Source organism: Hippichthys cyanospilos, chromosome 16 (assembly GCF_059441005.1).
Source record: "Hippichthys cyanospilos isolate Australia breed blue-spotted pipefish chromosome 16, RoL_Hcya_1.0, whole genome shotgun sequence".
Lineage (NCBI taxonomy): Eukaryota > Metazoa > Chordata > Actinopteri > Syngnathiformes > Syngnathidae > Hippichthys > Hippichthys cyanospilos.
Window position 1 is genome coordinate 3693060 of NC_142384.1, and position 20828 is coordinate 3713887.

The 20828-nt window shown below is 38.2% G+C and overlaps 2 protein-coding genes across 2 annotated transcripts in view; one reads left to right on the top strand and one right to left on the bottom strand.

Moving 5' to 3' along the window:
• LOC148410197 (apoptosis regulator BAX-like) overlaps window positions 1–5457 on the top strand; it is a 12332-nt gene extending 6875 nt beyond the window's left edge. Inside the window, exon 6 of the mRNA XM_088436940.1 lies at window positions 3329–5457. Coding sequence (XP_088293066.1) covers window positions 3329–3469 — 141 coding nt within the window. The 3' untranslated portion in view covers window positions 3470–5457. The remainder of the gene's footprint in view (window positions 1–3328) is intronic.
• On the bottom strand, window positions 2235–19761 carry LOC148410198 (primary amine oxidase, liver isozyme-like). The gene is made up of 5 exons (XM_088436939.1): window positions 18166–19761; window positions 13930–14048; window positions 12945–13111; window positions 12213–12345; window positions 2235–8920 (listed from the first exon to the last, which is right to left on the bottom strand). The coding sequence occupies exons 1-5, from the start codon at window positions 19715–19717 to the stop codon at window positions 8636–8638; spliced, it is 2256 nt and encodes a 751-aa protein (XP_088293065.1). The 5' UTR covers window positions 19718–19761; the 3' UTR covers window positions 2235–8635.
• Between the last annotated feature and the right edge of the window lie 1067 nt (window positions 19762–20828).

The window sequence follows — 20828 nt, forward strand, 5'->3', positions numbered from 1 at the left end:
ACAACATGAGCATTTTTCATACATTACACAGTGGTGATATATATTGGTAAAATGCAAGACATGTTTACATTTTGGTTCAGTTTTTTAGAGTTTGTGTAGCAACTGCTTCAAGGTATTTATTGTTTTAGTTGTATTTAATTTGGAAGAGATGCATTGAGATGTACATGTCTTTTGCAAAAGGACGTTCTGGAGAAGAGTTTACAGAAAGTAGACTTGAAGAGTGAGATAATTTAACAAAAGTTCAGAAAGAGGAAAGTAATTATAAGAAAAGGTTAGGGTTAAAATTGTTAACAATAGCAGTAATGATCACAGCAATAAAAGTTGTAATATCAGCAGTCTATTCATTACTGAATAGACTCCTTGTTACAAGGAGTTTGGAAATAGCATGCTTGAAATGAACAAAAGGTATGAGGAGAGCTTAGTTTCTAGTGGGCTTGTAGATCGTTCCATGCCCGTGACCCAAAATAGGACAGACTCTTCCTCCCTAACTCAGTCCTTATAGTGAGAACCTCAAAACGCAACCGACTATTTTAACTGAGATTTACATTACACTGAAACTATAATGAATTTGGAGCAGATGTATTGAGGGAGAGTACCTGTAACAGCTTTAGAAGTCATGTAATTCCAGTGTGATAACCTTTGAGGGATGATAGTCCTGTGTGACAGTATAAGGTACAGTGGTGGTTCTAAAGGCTTTGGTTTGGTATAGATCTTAGGGCAGAGTGATAACTGGGATCCAGTTTTGCCAAGGTGGTGGGACATGCACTTCTGTAGATTGTGTCGCCATAGTCAAGCTGCCATAAAAATACGCTTTTGGCTAGATAATTTATTGTGGTGATAGAAAAATAAAATCTGGATCTCTATAGAAAACTCAGTATGAATTAGAGTTTTTTTAAACAAGTGAGAGATTTGATGTTTGAAATGGAAGTCTTTATCTGACTAGATGCCCTAGATATTTCTATGTATCCATCAACTCTATTACTGTGCCATCTAAATCTGTAACTGGAGGCAGGTCGGCAGTGGCATGGTCGCTGAGGAGCATAATTTTAGATTTGTTTGTGTTGAGGCACAGATTTCAATGTTAGTTGATGGGAAACGGGGCCCAGCGCCAAATCGTAGGGGGCCTATTTTCAGAAACTTTAAATATTTTCAAAACCAAAGCAGCTTGTGACCAAAACAGACACCTACCTTAGGCATATATGAGTCTTCATAAGCAGCAGCATAAAAAATAAATAAATAAAAAAACTAAAAATCAGTCGTTCCCCAGTAAAATCTTGATTTTTTTTTTTAAGTATAACAAAACTTAAATAGCTATAAAAATCCTCAGATTTTATGCTTAGCTGCACAAAAATCACCAAATGCAGACATCATCATCTATATTTTCAGAAGCAATAGCAACATTTGACATATTTGATAAGTTTTAGCCCAAAATAGATGGGAGAAATATTTATTTTAATTTTTCTATTTTTATTTTAATTTTCTTTATACTTAATGCAATTTTACCCTAATACTATTTTAACAGGAAATACATCACTCAATTTTCACAGCAGAAACTTTTTACTTCAGGAAGCATGCAGAAATATCTAACTCAACAAAAGCAAAATCCGCATTTTTCTATATACAATCACAACTTATTTAGGTAGAATTCCTGTGTTGCTATAGCAGCAGCACGTCTGACCCTCATCCTTCATCAATCAACTTACGCGTAGTCTGTTGGCCTATGACGGGCACATTATTCCACAAAAGAATGAGCCTCATTTTGAATTTGGCACAGAACAATGATCAAATTTTCCGCTATTTTTGCATATGATTCTGATTTCATGTGAAGCTAGCAGGAAACTAGCAGGAGAGTACAGGGAAAAGCACGGGGAATGTTTGATTTGATCCAGCTTCACGTCAAGGATTTGATCTGACAGAGATTGGCAGCACTGACGGACTGTCTGTCAGTACGTCACCAACAGTCACCCGTTTTGCAGACAGACCGCCAAATGGTGGGAATGCTTAAAAGAAAAAGAGGCGAATTAAAAATGTCTGAAATGCAATTTTCATCCATCGTTGTAATTGTTGGGATAGACATTACGTCAGATGTCCATCAGACCACAACACCACTTTTTGCTCACTGAAATGTAATTCAACTGACATGTTTTTCTGCTATTATTGCCACATCTTTACAGTAGAAACTTCAATTAGCCCGCAGTTGATGTGACAATAGTCATTCACAACTACAACGCAGCTGATTTCACAGTGATTTATTTGTAGTTTCATAAAGCAAAACCCATACTGTACACAATATCGCCAAGCAAAAGTTAAAAGTAATGTTTAGAATTAAGCGCTAAGAATTTTTTTTTGTGTTATTTTGCTTTTTAAATATGTTTTACATCAGAAATTGCTTGCCGATAAGAGCAAGAGCATTCTGGGTTGCGTTTCCACTGCAAGGCAGTCACTCGTTCAAGTAACCAATGGTTGCAGAACAAATTTGCATTTATCTCTGATTGGCTCTTGGCCAGGAAGTGAAAGATAGAAGTTTTTTTATTTCCTGATCAAAGGTGTTTTATAGTCAATTCAACCTCAGTAATACTTTGTTTTACTTGTAGTTTATGTGTCAGGTGAAATTAAAACAAATGTAGACAAATCTGAATGAAAGGTTTTGAAAACAGTCTTCAACAATTGCTGGCCAAGCAGTTATAAATGAGAAGCAACATCCACAATTTGAGTATCATATAAAGCATGATAAATCCATCCAGTAGACATGGTTGCTAATTACACTCTCGTCCCCCATGCAATCATTCAGATGTGCATTAACAAACATGATGATGTTTTATAGCCTAGGGTTAAACCCCTTTGCTGGCTTTGTTGTGGTGTTACACTTATATTATTGTGTTGTGTTTTCAATTGCAGTGTAACTGTAGAACTACAGACATGGTGTTAACACTAAGTATAAGTACAAAAACAGAAAAAAAATAATTAGTATGAGTGCAGGCAGAAGTTGACCAGCGCCTGAAGAATGACGGACCAGAAAAAAAAGTCAAATGTTGCTCTCTAGTGGTGGTGGAAGGTTAGGCAAAAATACAAAGGCAGACTGTCAGACTGTCTGGCTCAAAAAAAATTGACGGACCGACGATGACGGAAAGGAGGTGGGGCACTGATGAATGCTGGACCAGCAAAAAAAAAAAAAAAAATGTAGTGTAACCTCTGTGATTTCATATCAGCACAATATGTCATGATGAGTCACATGAATTTTCAAGAGAGAATTCAAAAAATGTTGTTAGCTAACCTGGTTAAGCAGTAGTATTTTATTTTATGTATTTATTTATTTTTTTGTCAACAGATAAACAGTTTCTCAGATTTGGCAACATCGTCCATGCGGACCGTAGGATTGAACTCCCAACGCTATAGCCTTGTCATCATGTTCTGCGGTGGCCTCGCTATAGGAAGTTTCATCACCTGGCACCTGGCCAGACACTCATGAGAAACCCCACACGTAACGTCACTATAACGTTACTCATTTGCCACTATTGCCAGTACCTTTTTGTTTGGTTGCTGTTGGACTTCACGTGTAAATTTGAAAACAATTTGGTAACATTAATACAAATATGATAAATTGATACATCTATTGATACTGCATTTTATGAAAATGTTCTGATTTAAGTTGACCTCTTTGTGATTTTGAGACACCAAATTAAAAAATGGCAACATTTTGACAGTTATTTTTCTGAAGTTCACAAGATTGCATTAATGTTGTTGGTTTGCATGTTTATTTTACAAAAAGTATGGCAATCTTTATTTCTTTGATTTGGTCATGGGAATATACAGATGTTTGAAAATATTATTTACAATTATTTAGACACCGATATCTTTCCTATCAGACATATATTTGGGGGAAAAAAGAAAGTGACAGTTAATTCTGCAGTACCATGAAAACTGCAAGAAATAACCAGGAAAACTACCATATCTTCTGCACTATAAGGCACACTTAAAATCCTTCAAATTTCTCAAAGCTGGCAGTGCACCTAATATGTCAATCATACTGTATGATATGTATAACTGTACTGTTATCAGAACGTGTTGGATACAAGTAGTATGTGAGCGATGGTCAACAGCAAGCCAAATGCAAAGTCTCACAGGTCATGAAGCTGAGTGTCCTGCTACTTTATTTCAATTTAGTGGACTGAGCTTCATGAACATGCAGAGTCAAACTAAAAGTAAAAACAAAATAAGCATTATCCATTGCCAAGTAAACAATGCGCCACAAATAACCCATGCGAAAGGATGTGCATTGATTTCAAATTAGCTATTGCGATTGCGAAGCATGAGCTCGAGCTTTGCATATGCAAATTAGATCGTAGGCAAGAGTATGATGCATATAAAAGGTATTTGAAGTTAGCAAATGTCATCAGCATGTTGCAACAACGATGTCCAAAACACATAAAAACACAGACTTACAGTAATTGCTTTCAAAGGAGTCCTGAATGAGCATGGCCTGCATTCCATCCTTAACACACAGCGACCTCCCGATTGCGCCTGCTAAATAATCCTGACAACTGATGCTGACTGCATAAACTAACCCGTGTGTTTGTAAACTTAACAACGCCATACTTAGCATGAAATAGAACTGTTTATAAAATCATCAAAGCAATACATTTTAAGGTTTTTGGTTGTAATTTGGTGAAAGGATTTAATTTTTAATTGAATCATAATGATATTCTTTTTAACTCTTGATTCGTTTTGACATTGATCTAAACAGTCTTGTATTTGTAATCAAGAAGTATTTTTTCCCTATTCTTCAGTCCTAAAATAAAACAGCTTTTTATTCATTTTGGAAGATGTGACAACGCTTATATTCTAAGAATAAAATTTGACCGACGAAGCAGACTGTTTTGTTGACGTTCCCTTTAGTACTGCTCCATCTAGTGGATGCACAATGCAACCCCAGCCATTACTGTAGCTTCTATTCTATGCACCTTATAAAGCCGTGCACCCTATATATGAAACCAGCTTTAAAATAGGCCATTTATTGATGGTGCGCCTTATAATCCGGTGTGCCTTCTAGTGCGGAAAATATGATCAGTCCCATTGATGCACTATATGTTCATTAGGCATCATTGTGTTTACACTTGAAATGAATAGTTAATGAATGAATGTATGGTACGTGCTATTGACATTGGTTACAAAAGGTACAGACCTGTTCGAACAGGTTTGTTTTTTTTTTTGATAATTTAAAAAAAAAAATCCCCCTTTATTGTCAGACTGTATTATTTGTACAATGCACTTTTTTGGGGGGGTTGAAAGCAAGTCTGGTAAATGGAACATTTCATACTCAATTGTATTGATGTGTCCACTGAATTTGTGTTGCATACATGCAACACATTTATTTGCACACTTGTTCAGCATAATTCATTGAATATTTGTAATTTGGCAAGTTTATTATCCCATGACTAAAATGGAATTTTCCTATAATGGGCTCATGTGTGGTTTGTGTAATCCGGACTGGTAAAGAATTATTACAGTGTCACGTCTGTTTCGGAAAGGAACACAAGTTAAAAGTGGTCTCACCTGACTTTAAGGCAAATGTGTGAAACTCAACCAAACTAAACAAATGCTCTTGATGTCAATCAAATTTGTTCTCCAGATAAGTACAAAATTTCCCAAATCTATGGTCTCCTTCAGCAAATCACCAACTGTGGGCTTGATTTTTACTAATGATCACAATCATAGTAACTTATACATTCAAAATAAGAACAAGATTGCTAATTCACTTTTGAGGTCATATCTATCATTTCGAGTACACCCTTACTTCATCTTTTATTATTAAAAAACAAACAAAAAATCCCTGCATCCTTTAGTTTTGTCAAGGCACGAATTTCAATAGTCATATCCACTACTAATGTATTTCTTCAATACACATTCTTCTTGCCCTAAACCCAAGTAATTTCATTGTGAACCATAAAAATATCTGTATATTTACAAATCATACGGGTTTTTTTTTCTTTGGGGGGGCAAGAAATTGAGAGGTCTTCTACGTCTTAAAATAAAAGGTGATTTATTTTCACCCTCACAAATATTCAATTTTTCATTAAAAATGACAGAAAAAAATATTTGTTTTAGATGACATTTAACATACATACTGTAACTCACTTTTAACATTCAAGTGCAAAACATCTGCCATGCTTGAAATACATCTGTAAATAGCATAGAAGCACATTTTATGAGATTTCTAAAGTGCAATCTTTAAACTTTTTTTCAACTTTCATAGAAATATTTTAATTTCTATCTTTTAAGAAACAAAGAAAACGTTTTGAATAAGATGTTGGCAAGTGTGTGCTTGTTGCTCCTGCTCCTTGTTTTTAATAAAGGGGGACAACCTGTAGACTGCCTCTGGCTCAGCCAGACGCTGTTATAACTTCAGTCACGGTCCCCAGTCGCGTGTCTATGCTCAGTCATGTACGCATTTGAGTCCAAGGATCATTCTACAAAACGAACAAAAATGTCCATCAGGAATGTCTCGTCCCAGCAGTGTTCCCCCTTGGGAACTGCCAACAGTCACACTTTTCTTCACCCTTCACTTGCTACAGCTCTGTCCTGTCATCTAGCTCAGAATGGACCCTGTAAAACAAGCATTTGTTGTGATGCTTTTAAAATTTCAAAAAACAAACATACCCATGACCCACGGGCTGTTTTAGGTGTCAGTGATAAGAGTACAGGGCTCCGTGCTCTTGCTGCTGCTCTCTCTGTACAATCCCTCACAAACTACATGGCGCAAGCAGTCTTTCCTTAGCACTCTGTATATTGGGATAGAATGCTTTCACCGCTTTGATACACTCTTAATTATATGATCTGTGTTGCCAGAATCATAATCATGTATGAAATGTACTTGTGTAATGTGTTTAGGGTTGCAGTTTAATCATAAAACCTCAGTAAAAAGCCACTGGTTGCGGCTAATAGTACACCAGATTCTTGGCAGAGGGATTTGGCACTGGCAATAAACCACAAGAGAGTCAGTCGGTTCAATATTACTTGATCCGGTGTATGGGATGGTGCAGTTAGAGGGTTTTGATGAAGCTCATGTGCTGATGACAACGATTTGTTCATCAGGTTTAATGATGATGCTGGCTGCTTCATCATTAGGGGTTGGTTCAGGGGGTTGGATACAGGTGGCCCAAGGCGTGAATTCCTCTCCCTACTTATAAACCAGCTAAGGACTCGCCCCATCTTTGATGGACCTCCAGAAAACCATTATCTGGTGTACAATCCAAAAGGTAAGAACGGTCTTACTCCTAGAGTTTTGAAGCTGAGCATGTCATGATATTAATTTCTTAATATTTTGTTCACTTTTTCAAGAGTGGATGAGGCCTCTTCTCATTTCTAGTTTTTTGGAATTTCCAATTAACTTGTGCCCCAGTTCACAAGGTTGACACTTGTTGCAACTTTAAGCAGAGGCTATATCAGATATCCCTCAATTTCAAGAGAGCTTTGGGAAGCTTGTCGGTGCTTCATTCAGGTTCCTAGATGCACATTCAAGGCTTACGAGCAGATGCTGTGAAAACAGCTTCCTCTTTGCATGCAAAGCTATGAAGCGCAATGAGCTAGCAATGGTTAAACTGAGACTTAAAATAAGCTTAGAGTTAACATGAAGAAGATGAGTACTTTTTGGCAGGAACGGTGATTGCTGTTTCAATTGTACATGGGGGACCAGCACCACGTTTCCTCTCAAAGGACCTTAATAGGGAATCAGTGTTTAAGTGAAACTGTGGTTGTTGTAACAAATGAGACGATAAGGAAAGCCCTACGTCAGGTAAGCAATTTTGATGTGGAAAGTTATGAATAAAAGCAGAAAGCACTTGAAAACTATGCACACAGGACATGAGCTTCATAATTTGAAGTGTACCTGTGGTGATGAGAAGAAAACATGTGGTTTGTTAGTGAATGCTGCATCCAAATCCATTTTTCATTTCAACAATGTTATTTCAGCAAGTTTAAAGCTAAGGAGTTCAGTTTTGTGAATACAACATGAAGACAGGCTGGTGGCAGAGACGTGACATGACTTTGTTGATTTCAGATTTTTACTTTGCACAAGAAAGTCAGCATTAACCTCATACATTTCTGTTGCACCTTTGAAGGGCCTGTACCATGCTATTTAAAACATTCCATACTTAACTATCGGCGTGTTTATAATTATTTATCAGCTTTGGCACAGTAGCAGTTATTTAGGCAACTATGTTTCTAACCAAACTCCTGGCTCCTCTGTCAGTGTGGCTGCCACGCCCCTTTCATGACATTGTCACAGTGCATCACTGGACTGCTAGGAGAAATTAGGCATGAGTTTAGGCTGTGTGGAGAATACAGGGGCAGTAGTACTCAAGTGAGGACAAAGAGAGGACCCAGATGTTTGCTTTGAACGGGGCAGGCGTAGGCGCAGTATGGCAGCCTCGCCTGTCAGTCTGCCCCAGGGCAGCTGTGGCCACACAACATAGTTTACCACCACTGATTACTGTGTGTTTGTGCTGTGCTTTGTAAAGCGCCTTGGGTTTCATGAAAGCCACTATATAAATGTAACTCATTATTATTATTATAAAGCTCCAAAAAGTTCAATTCGTACAATACAGGCCCTATAATAGTACAAATAGGTCTTGTCTGCTCAGTCCTCAAATTTCATAACGCCATCAAAACCATTGTATGTGAACGGTTCCAGCACAGGGCTGCAGGTCTCTTGAGCTAGGCAGCCCATCCTGTTGTATTCACAGCTTTCTTCACTGCCCGGAACGAAGTGGACCCCATCAGAAGAGTGAATGGAAGGGTCCTCATCAAAGTAGTTATGGGGTCGCAGCAAGATGCCACCACCATTTCCCACAGTTACTGTGTTGGGGATATCCTCAGCATGCGGGATGTGAAGGAAACCGGTGGTCACCCAGGCAACCAGATCCTATAATAAACATTCAAACAGTTAGGCAGAGCGCCAAACTAAATGCCTTGGATTTGTTTTAATACTGAAAGAACCATTTTGCTACAGTTTTCATGGAGAAGACACACACACATACACACAATATTTTGTTTACCTATATTGTACTGCAAAAAAAAAAAAAACCTTGTATGTTTTTGGCCTAAAACAGTGATTTAAGTTGGCAAAACTTAAAATTTGTAATTATTGACATTAAGGGTAATAATGTAAATTAACACAACACAGCAGGCCATTTGTGTGCTCCAAAACAACTTGGTGAGTTGGTGTTACGTATATCTTTACGTTGGCATTCAAAACAAGGGACGATAATTCTGCCAACTTTTATTAATTTAATGTGAAATGCGGGAAAGCCAACTAAGTTGACACTTGAAGTCTCATTGTGTCTGCTTCCTCGGTCTCGTGTACACACAGGTAAGTTCTAACCAATTTTCAATTAAACAAAATTAATGATACTGCAGATTTATTGAGTTTTGTTGTGTGGTACCTCATGTTGTACGTAGGCTGTAGGTGCCATACATATTTTCAATAAATATTCAAACACAGCTTTTCACTTATTAGCTAAAGCTAGTGGCTAGTGGTTAACTGATGCTAATGGTGTTGCAACATGAAACAACATGGGGCTGCTTGAGTGATTGGTTATTGAGTTTTATGAATGATTACATCAGGCTGAGTTCCCCAAATAAAGTCCATGTGCTACTGTGTTTTAACCATTCGAATAATAAGACGTTGAATGAATTTATATCAGAGTTAATATCGTTATAGTGTAGAATAGAATACATAAATATATTGGGGCCCGTGTTATGAGATTAATCCATTCCACGGTTGAGCTCGTAAGTCAAATTCACTGTATGGCGGGCAATCCAAACCTATGTTAAATAGCTAAAGCGTTTAGATCCCCAGGTAAAAACTTAAAAATTGTACACACATATTAAAAATTGGAACAAAAAGAGTATAGTAAATGCAACGTATATATAATATATATGTATACAATCAGGAAACATCGAACATAAAAAATTATAAAGGACTTATTTATCTTTGAGAGGCGCTTGTTATGGCCATATTCACGAATAAGGGTAGCCTAGGCTAGCTTCGTATTTCTTGATTATCTCTAGCTTTGGTTCCATATAAATCATCTGTTTACTTCTCTCTTTAACATCACTAGGACCCAGGGCTAACCGAGTTTGAATTAAGCTGTAAAATGCACTATAAATAAGGTTTTGTAACCACTCACGATAGAACAAAGCTTTACTATTCCGCCGTTTAGAAACGAGTGAGGCTGACCAATAGCAGAACAGCATTGTAGTGATGTGTTGCATTGAGGCATTGACGGCAACAGAAAATAAGTGCAATTACCTAAAAACGCCTGCAGATAAAGACAAAACAACACAAATACAGCCAATCCCCTAGGGTCATGACAGTTTTTTTAGTCGCAAAGCTGGGAAAATACCATAAAGAGGGGGAACAAAAACTCAGTAATCCACATCGCAATATGAAAAAAAGACAGGGACGCTGTAACACCGGGGTCCACTGTACATGATTAATTCCTAGGAGGAAATTTCACCAAGTGTAGTGACAGATTCACCTGCATCATAATTGTGTCGGTGATGTACTGAGATGTTACTGCTTTAATTGGCCAATATGTTTTATACTGACCACCAACTTTCTTAACCTCAACTGATGTTGTTGTTGTTATTTTGAGTAGTGTCTTAAATTAATATCTTAATTCATCTTATTGAAGTAAATTATATTAAAAGTTTAAAAATGGTCAGAATATTGTATTGTCAGTCTTGTAAACTAATGTCCAGTCTGCTGTTAACATTGTCATCAAATAGGATAAAACGTTTAAAATTTTTATTGACTGCTTTACTAATCCCCAGCAAATTGTTATCTTTGCTTTTCAGATTAAAATGAATGCAGTGCTAATTATGCAAATTCACCCACCCCGTTGAAGCAGTACTACTGAAGCACTATCGACTGGACCGCAGAGGGTCTGCAGTCTCTTACATTTACATATTTGGAACTTTTGTATTTCCTCAAACATGTTTGTCAATTGCCACATATTAGAGCAGTGCTACAAAAAATAATTTGCAAGTTATGGTACATGGTGACCTTGTAATCATTTGTTAGTTTCATAGTTCACGTTGATGCTGTGTGGTCATATGTACAAATGACTTGTGTTTCTTCGTTTATTCATGGAGTTAATGTGCTCAGTAACTTTTTAAGAGATTGATAACATGTAGATTTATAGTTCTGGTTGTAATAATATTTTTTGAGAACTAAAGTTATGGCACTGAGTAAGTCTTTTAATCTTTTAAACAGATTGATTAAATTGATATAGTTCATACTGGTTCTGTATGGTCTTGGACATGCATGTTTGCTCTTTCATTCAGTCTCAAAGTTTACAAGTATACATACTATACTTACATTATACTTGGCCCTGTTGTAAGAGATACAGTAAATAAAACAATTGTTTTGGATGCCGCATCTGTAATTATTTATACATTTGATTAGCAGTTATTGGTTCGAAATTATAAAGTGGGGTTACATTCTAAACAATTGTAGTGTGCAATGTAAATTTCTAAATTAGAACATATTGTAGGGGAGTTAGCAGAAGTAAGGATGAAAAGCTAATACAATGCAAATGTATAAATTACTACGACTTGCGGGAGAGTTAACAGAAGTTAGGAATAAAAATCACACTGTAAAATTTCAAGTTAGTACAATTTACAGAAGAGTTGGTTCAAGTAAGGATTAAAAGTTACTACAATGTAAAAATATAAATTAGTTCAACTGAGTTGAGTTGTGAAAAATCAGAATTCGGAGATGAGCAAACTCAAAAGCAAAACTTAAAATATTTAGTTTATCTGTTCAACTTAAAATTTTATCGAAGTTCACCCAACTATTCTTTTATTATACTGATATGTCTCGTTTTGAAATGGGCTCTTTTAATATAAAAGGCTGCATTAAATTTCCGTTTCCCGTTTTACTTTGGCTGTCTCACATCGCATTTTGTGTTCCCTCGCTCTAAACACATCCTAGGTGTCGCCCTATTGTCCAACTGCACAAACTGCATTTACTGCATTTCAAATGCCTTGCTCGTTACGACATCCATAGTCGGCTTCAAACTAGCACTATTGATTTTCACAAGCCATGAAGAGCTGCAACATGAGGGTGAAAGAGCCACATGCTGCTCCGGAACCGCTGGTTGCTAACAGCCACCTTAGCTGAATCGTTCTATTAGTTTTTTAGGAGTCACCTCATTTTCGATGCTTTCATTGTCTTCAATGAACATGCTGAAGTCAACTGCCGGGGTCCACATGTTGTTTTGATTATACAAACTGCTGCTGGTCTGCTCTGAGTCCTTATACTTAGTGATGGCGACTTTGTACCTGGAAACAGAGCAGAAAAGGATTCCAGCAACAGGTGAGCAAGAATTGGGAAAGATAGACAGAACCTCTTCCAACATGCATTTGATATCAGAAGGGAATAACTCCACAGTAAGAGATGTCATCTGAAATGATCAATATTGACCTTATGCCACTGAAGTGAGGCAACAGTTGCTCACGTTAAAGGTGGAAGCACTCATTTGAGTTTAGGCCAAGAGATCAATTTTGGCACAGCATCTATTTGGTCACTTTTTTAACAATAACTTCACTATTGTATTACATTGAGAGGCTCAGAAGAAAATGTCATGTTTATGTTACTGTTTACAAAAAAGGTAACTAAATGAATAAAAAGTAATAATAAATAAAGAGGTAAATTCTATTTTGGTGAATAATTTGGCACCCCTAAAACATTCATCCATAAAATACATAATTATGCAAACATATCCAATGGTGCAACAGACCAAAAAAAAAAACAACAACATACTGTATACATTTTTAAAAAATTTTAACCCCTTGATGTGACACGGCATATAACTACTTTTTTTCTGACAATATAATTTTCAAATTGTAAATGTAAAGATTTTGAAGTTGTTTGGTCTCACCTGGCCCATGACATGGCTCGTTCCTCTGTCTCACTCTCTGGGAGATGGTCTCCAGTGAAGCTTATTACCTGGAGTCGATAAGAACGTTGATGACCCCAGGCATTGGTTTTGTTGCTTGCAATGTGCAGGTAGCGAGGAGTTTTTGTCCCGTGATGCAGAGCAGCTTCCTGCAAATGTGAGCACATTAGTCCATCAGACAATATCGTTTTGATTTGAGTGCTACTTTTGACAAGGTTATAGGTTGCTAGAAATTGTATCCGAGTATAGGAATAACTGTAGTAAATATACACGAAAATATAACATTTATCAACAATTTAGCAGTTTTAAATTTGATGGTGGTGGATTGACCGTCTGACCGACATCGAGTGGGACCAGCTAGTCAGCGGCGAGAAGGTGCGCCGAGGCTAGCGATGACGCAGGTGCGACAAACCAAGCAACCAGCCCTTGACCAACCAGCGACGTGCAGGAAGACCCAGGGCCAGCAGCGATGAGTCGCGTAGCATAGTCAGGAAGGTTAGAACCAGCAGCGACGAGCCGAACAGCCAGCATCAAGCAGGGGCTGTGACAAGTCGTGCAGGAAGGCCGGGCCAGTACTGAGTAGCCAGGCACCTAACAGTGGCGAGCCGGGTAGTGAGCTAGGAAAGCTAGACCAGCAGCGACGAGTCACGTAGTCAGCTGGGGACGAGTAGGAAGGCCTTGAACAGCGGCGATGAGCCAAGCAGGGAGGCCTGGCCAGCAGCGACGAGCCGAGCATAAATCAAATCATCAAATAATCATCAAAATAAAAAATGAATTAACATAAAAAATATTTCACACTGTGAGGTGAACTAATATAGGAACTCAAATATCATGTTTTGAAACAAATGATTGAAATAAATTGACTTTATCAACATTTATTTTTTTTGGTACTCACCTGTGTTTACTCTATTAGGGTTGAATGTAGTCCATCCCTTAAAAAGTCTCATTCATTAAGTTTAAGGTTTACCTTTTCTGTTTTAAGTTGCTTTTCTACCAGCTGTGGAACCATAGCATAGCGGTCAGGTATCCATGGTAATGTCACATTCACAAACTCCATATCTTTGGTTTGGAACACATTCTTCCCTCCTAGAGGAATAGATGTAAAACATGACCATAATCAGGCTTATGTCTCAGAAAATGAAAAATGACATTGATGTATTGTAATTCTACACTTAATTCCAACAGCAGGTAAGGACATCTGCTGAGATTTGAACTTAGGAAGTTTCACATCCTAACAGATGAAAATGGGTCTTTGGCTTCAATGGCAAAACAACTTTTTCATGAGGCTTACAATTTATTCCTGAGGCATCATCTGCCAAAGTTTGTTTTAATGTTGCTATTTGTGCATGTGTGGCTTGAATGTCAAATTATTGCAATGGGAAATTCCATATAAGGTTTTAGTGTCATTTAAAACATGATATGTTTGGATTAGATTTAAAAGTTTTATAATGGATGTTACATCTAAAATGCATTTGGCCAAATCACGAAAATACATTTTAAGGAATGCCACTTTTGCAGGACAAGTCTCTCTAAAATATGCTTGCTTGCATTATCGCTCAGACTGGATAAATAAAAGTGGAAATGTGTGTGTCCCAGACTTATTCATCACGCCTGTGATAATATGAAGTAAATGTGTGACATGTGAAAGAGTGACAACACGGAGAGCTCAAATCATTTAAAGATGCACAGCACAACCACACATTTTGATTGGGGCAATTTCATTCATTGTACTCATTTATGTGTGTATTTATTTTCGGTTCCTCTTATGTTTTCTGTTCAAAATATGAATATTATAAGCAAATGGGAAAAAAAAGAAGATCTGAAATCAATTCCATTCATTTCATGCAATTTCATCAAAAAGGCTTTATTGAGATATATAGACCGAAGTTATTTAACTTTATTTTTAAAATGTACATTTCATCCATACTGTTGATTTATATTTGACCCCGCTGTTCATGAGGAATTGGGACCAGGCCTGTGTGCATAACAAAAATCTACCATATTTCTCCGAGCACTTTTTTTTTTTTTTCTCGTCATGAGCAACCCCCATGTTGGAGCAGGGGGGTTGACTTATAACCACATAACTCAAATCAGACCACATTTTCCCACATACAGTGTCTATATTACTGTTTGTTTGAATGTTTAAAGTCAACAAGGGTAATATGTCATTTACAAGGCTTAAATTGGATATATATTCCTCTAATTCAATATAGTATACAATCTTTTTGGAGTGTTTGCACAGAAATTCTTAAAAATGCTATTTTGTCAAGGGCTGCCTATTTAAATAACAGTTGTCAACAACAGGGCTTGGGGATAATTTTTCCCGTGGAATTTGACTCCGCATGAAAAGTAAAAGACGGCTTGGCTTGTCTCCTTCAGTCCTTAGACATGTGCTTGAAAAAAACCGGCATGGATGTCGGCAGGTGAGGGGAGATACAGCACAGGGCAAACTTCCACGCATTGATTTCACAGCAGTCATCACTTGGGTAAAGAAAACTTGCGATAATATGCCAAGTAAGAAGATCAGCGTATCATCTTCGATGACTTCCATTTCAACAAATCGGATGGGTCCGAAAATGACTACCCGTGGAAGAGTAAATGACACTTGTGCAAATGACCAGCTGGAAGGAGAGGACGTCCAGGAGTTAAATGGGAGGAGCTAGTTGGCGTGTCAGATAGTGATGATGACTTCTAGGGCTTTTCGACAAGTTAATATTCAGCTGTGTCAATAAATAAAGCATTGAAACTTCAAATCATTTTAATGTTGCAACATTATTTTCAGCATTTGTGTCTATGCACACATTGCCTAGCTCTTGTCTAGTTTCCGACCCACCCCGTCCCCCCCATAACTGCAACAGTATGTTATTCAATATATGATGAAGAAATGTGCCTAAAGGTTGCTACTGTAAATTCATAATTTTAATAACACACAACATGTATCATAACTGGACAGCCAGGATCTATATAATCATTAAAGTCAGAGGTACACTTAGTCATTTTTGTGAAATTCATACAAATTGAGGTAAGAAAGGAGGGGTGGGCGGGGGGGGTGACTTATGAGCGGGGTCAACTTGTACTCGGGGAAATACAGAAGGCACACACACGTTATTGCCACAAGTTAATTTTTCAAATTAAAGTATTTTGTGTGTTAAAAACATACATAAAGATGCTAAACCTTAAGACTGCTCTTTCTACTCACTTTACATATATGTGCATTTGAAAAAAAGGGTAACAAAGGCTAATGTGACTTGCAGCATAACAAGTCTAATCTTTATGCAAGCTCCAGGGTGCTAACCCTGTTCCCTGGAAACAAATTATTTTGTTAAACACACAGTGGTGGGCCTTCAGGGCCAGCATTTCCTTCTCTGGGGGCCTAACATAACCTGACATCAGTATCATAACTATCATAAAGTATAATAATTAGAGTAACTATGATAAAGGTCAAATTCATTTCACATTTCACAAAATTGCTCTCCATATTCTATTCTTTTTGTGTCATATTCTATTCATTTGGCTCAGCAGCTCCTTCCAGTGTTGTAGTTTTATGTTATAGCTTTTTGCAAATTAGAATTCAGCTAACTTGAATTGCCAGTCTGTATGAAATCTGCCTGCAATCAGACCCATTTGAGGGCTTTCCAAAGGAGAGTTGCCGGCAGTGTGCAAAGACATACGTGCAGTGTGCAAAGGCATCTGTGAACGGGCCCAAATAGTTAATAGACAGTTGCAATAGCTCAGAGGTGTCAAACTCATTTTTGTCGCGGGCCATTTTGTAGCAATAACTTCCTTCATTGGGCCGATATGTTGAGGAAACCAAGTCGATTTTAAATTGTCATAGTATCATTACTGTACACAACAAATTGATGGCTTAGTGGTTATTAAATCAGAAGTAAAGCAGCCTACTTTGTTCACTTACTGTTTACATTACTGTAAGGGAACAAACCAAAAAATCTCAACTTTATTTTTCATTATACACGACAAGCTAAAGTTTAGCAAGGCTCATGGAAACTTACATGATTTGCTTTCGCGGGCCACATAAATGACGTGGCGGGCCGGATTTGGCCCCCGGGCCTTGAGTTTGACACCGGTGCAATAGCTAATTGAATGACAAGGTGGCCATCCAGCAGCCTCATGATAAATGTGACGTGATTTGATGCTCACTGCAGGGAAGCGGTGCTATGTTGATCAACCGTGTTTAAGGTTGAAAAATTTAATTTGTTAAAGTTATTTTAAAAAAACAACAACAAATGTTGATCAACCAAGCTACACCAAGTTGCTTGGCTGATCTGCTTAAAGGTGTTTAAAGGTTTTTCATATGTTTTTGTAATTTCATTTCCTTCATAGTCAATTCATGGTAAAGAAATAAAATGATGTTCTTATTTTAAAGTGTGACTTGTAATTTAGCATACTTTCCTGTTAAAACTTTCCTGCTCTTGGTGGACTTCATAAAACTTTGTGGAGAAATCATTTTAAATAATTATTTTTATCTTTGCCAGTATCACATATAATGATAAGTTTTCATTGATGATGAGGGTTTATTGATGTTTAAATGCTCTGGAAAATAGCCTGTGTAGCCCAGTAATGGCACGTGTGCTTCTGAGGCGTATTCAAGTCGAATCACTGAAGGTTTGAGTGTGAAAATGCACAGACCGCCACTGCAAAAACCATGATGACATGATCGAATAATTCCCACGGTAGATAAAGCACAATGATAAATTCATTGTCAGGTGGACAGAGATGTTCTTTTCACAGTAAAATGAATGAGAATACGTGCAACTCTAAGTCGAGAAACAATGGTTGGTTTATGGTTTACATGGTTTATGTAATATCTCTATGCACAAGTTCAATGCAAAAGTAAAATGCATGGAACATTTGCACCACTGAGTGCTGGTGGATTTTACAGTTTGCTTTCTTTCAAAAGTAGGACAAATATTACTGTGGTTATTTTGAAGCTGCTGCCCCTTGGACAGAACTGATACAAAGAGAATATTAAACCGGGGGACTTTTTTGTTTTTCATGTTAGTAGCGTAGCAAACTGTGTGTGGGAAAGCACTTGCGTCTTCATTTACCATGAGCTGTTACAGAGTGCCTGAAAAAAAACATCTGACTGCTCATTGTTTCACTTTTGTCTGTGTAATCAACTGTTTTAAGAAATTCAAATTATAAAGCCATCTACCTCAAACATGAAAAGATTATTCAGACTTACCCAACAGATCCAGATCCACTTTGAAGTTGAGAAAGTGTGTGTGAATATTCCCCAGAACCTTTTCTGCCACTTGGTGTCCGTGTTTCAAACTGCCATCGACCAGATAAGATGAAGAGATGTATCCTGTGGCATGCATCTTGATTTCGATAGATCCACTTTGGTAGAAGATGAAATCCCACATGTAATCGTAATTTTCTATTGCAGTGATTGTTCTGAACACCAGAGCACTGTTCACCATCCCTCCGTAACTATTGCTAAAAAAGTCCGCAAAGTGTCTCCTCAGAGGCTGACCAAAGTTGTGCTCAAAAATACAAATTGAATTCCTGACTCTAATGGGTGAGCTCACGTCAAAGTAGCGGTATGTGTCAACATAGGTGGCTTCATGGGGGCAATCTGTACCACGAACAAGTTCGTGTGCGAAACGGCCTATTCCAAGACTGGAATCCAAAAATTTTGTGACGATCATTCCAGGCGTCACCGACCCGTACACCGACATGGCTTCCTGTACACTCAGCTCATACGCAATCCGGTCTCCCTTGAAGCGCACATCAAAGACCCGCATGCCAGTCAGGGAACTCAAGCCAAAAGCAAAGCTCCAGTCCAGGTAGAGGACGTGATTCCCACTGACGCTGAAGCGTTTTCCTTCTATGTAGTATTGCAGTGGACTTAGCTGCAGAGGCTTGTTTTTGGGCTTCAAAGAACCGTAATCATCTGTCTGCTTATAAATGATTCTTTTAACAGATCCGGCAGCATATTTCTGTTGAAGTTCTTCCACCGTGTCAAAATACTGACCGTTATACAGAAGTTTCTCCACTTTCCATTGAGATTCGTTTACGCTCCCATGATTGATGAGTACCTCGAAACCCACTGGGTGGATGTACATGCCGCTCATGTCCCTGAAAAAAGACAACCAGGTTTTTCTGTCACCTGATCGCACACCGCGGGGCACTTGCTCAAAAGGAAGGAGTTTTTTGTTGGTGCCAAAGCTTTCTTTCATGAGCTCCGGCAGCTTGGAGAACAATTCTTGCCGCAGAAAATTGAATAACAATTTGTACTCTCCAATGGTGACTGTGCGCGAGTTGATAGGCAGCTCCATCTTGTACTTTTTCTCTGTGACATCCTGGTGGTATGTGGGGTCAGGAAGAGGCCCCACTACATACTCTTTAATGTGGCCCCTGGAACCAAAGAAGACCACCACAGTAGCTTCGCGCACTGGCTTGGGAGCGACCCCATCTAAGTAGGACAAAACGTCCACTTTCCTGGGCAAAGAAAGGTCTATTAAGAACAAAAAGTTTTCAGAGGGTTTGGAGAGCTGCCTGGTTGATATAGCCAAGTCTTTCTGTTTCAGCATGTATCGTTGAACCTGCAAATATTCTTTCTGGGTGAGATCCGCAAACACGCGGCTGCGCTCGTCGTGTTTACCCTTCAGATGATGTGCGCGCTGAGAGGCACATTTGGGCACCCGGCTGGAATATATCCCAATCAAAATTATATTCAAAAGAAGAGAAACGAGCACAAACAAAAAGAGAGCCCATTTCACCAGGGAGTTCATCTTGCGGTGTCCAGTTGGAGACAGTGGTAGGAGAAAATATCATGAGATGTGAAAGTAGTTGAATGGTGAGAAGATTGTGTGAGCCCCTCCCCTTCTGTTTGGAACAATGCCTTCTCGTCTATGGTGAACCAGTAACACAGCACTCCAGGCAAAGGAAAAGGAGGAGAAAAGTGTTTTATCCCCATAAGGGGTGGTGGATTGGCCCACGAGAAACATCTGTAGTATTTTTTTCGGGTGCAGGTCTCACGTAATTGATAGAATAAAGTGACTGAGGCTGGAGATAGTTTTTAACAATTTTATTATGAGAGCATGGCCAGATAATTGTGCAAAGGAGCGGCGGTGCGAGACACACCTACGGCAATGATAGCCGCACACTGCACACAAATACACTGCAGACAAATTCAACAATAAAAGAAATGCTGTGACATCAACCCTATTGCACAACCATTGGGAAGACAAATAAATTAAGAGCATAAAAGGGGCCCGAACAATATAATAGAAAACAGTGGTACTAACATGGTACAAACAGTACCATGCCAGCAGTTTGAAAAGTTATCCCCACCTGTTGGTTGCTATCACACAATTTTTCAAAATGTAAACACAGCAAAGTAAACCAAGTCCAACATATCAAAAATAAACCATAACATAAAAGACATATACTCTCTGATAGCCGCAGATTCAGGTAACGTGTGTCTGCCTTCCTGTCTGTATTCTCATTAGTTTGATTTCATGCACCTGTCCTTGTCAACCTGCTCAGGTGTGTTGACCAATCAGATCCTTCTGCCAAATGTTTCTTGTCCAGCTGTTTTGTGTTGCATCATTAGTCATGTGGGTATTTAAGTCTCCAGTTTCATTTAAGATCTTGTCTGGTCATTGCATTTTTCCTCGCTGTGTTGTATCCTCTTCACTGTTATCCTTGCTTCAGAGATTCCCCAGTCTTCCAGTCTCTGCCGCCCTGTTGATTCCTGAGTTTATTTTAGTTTCTAGTTCTGTTGATACTTTGGCCACCTTTTGTTATTCCCATCTAGTTCAAGAGCTATTTCCCGTTTCCTACATTTTTGGGTCCCCCTTCTTCCTCACCTCCGATTGCCATGCCGTGGCATGACATTTG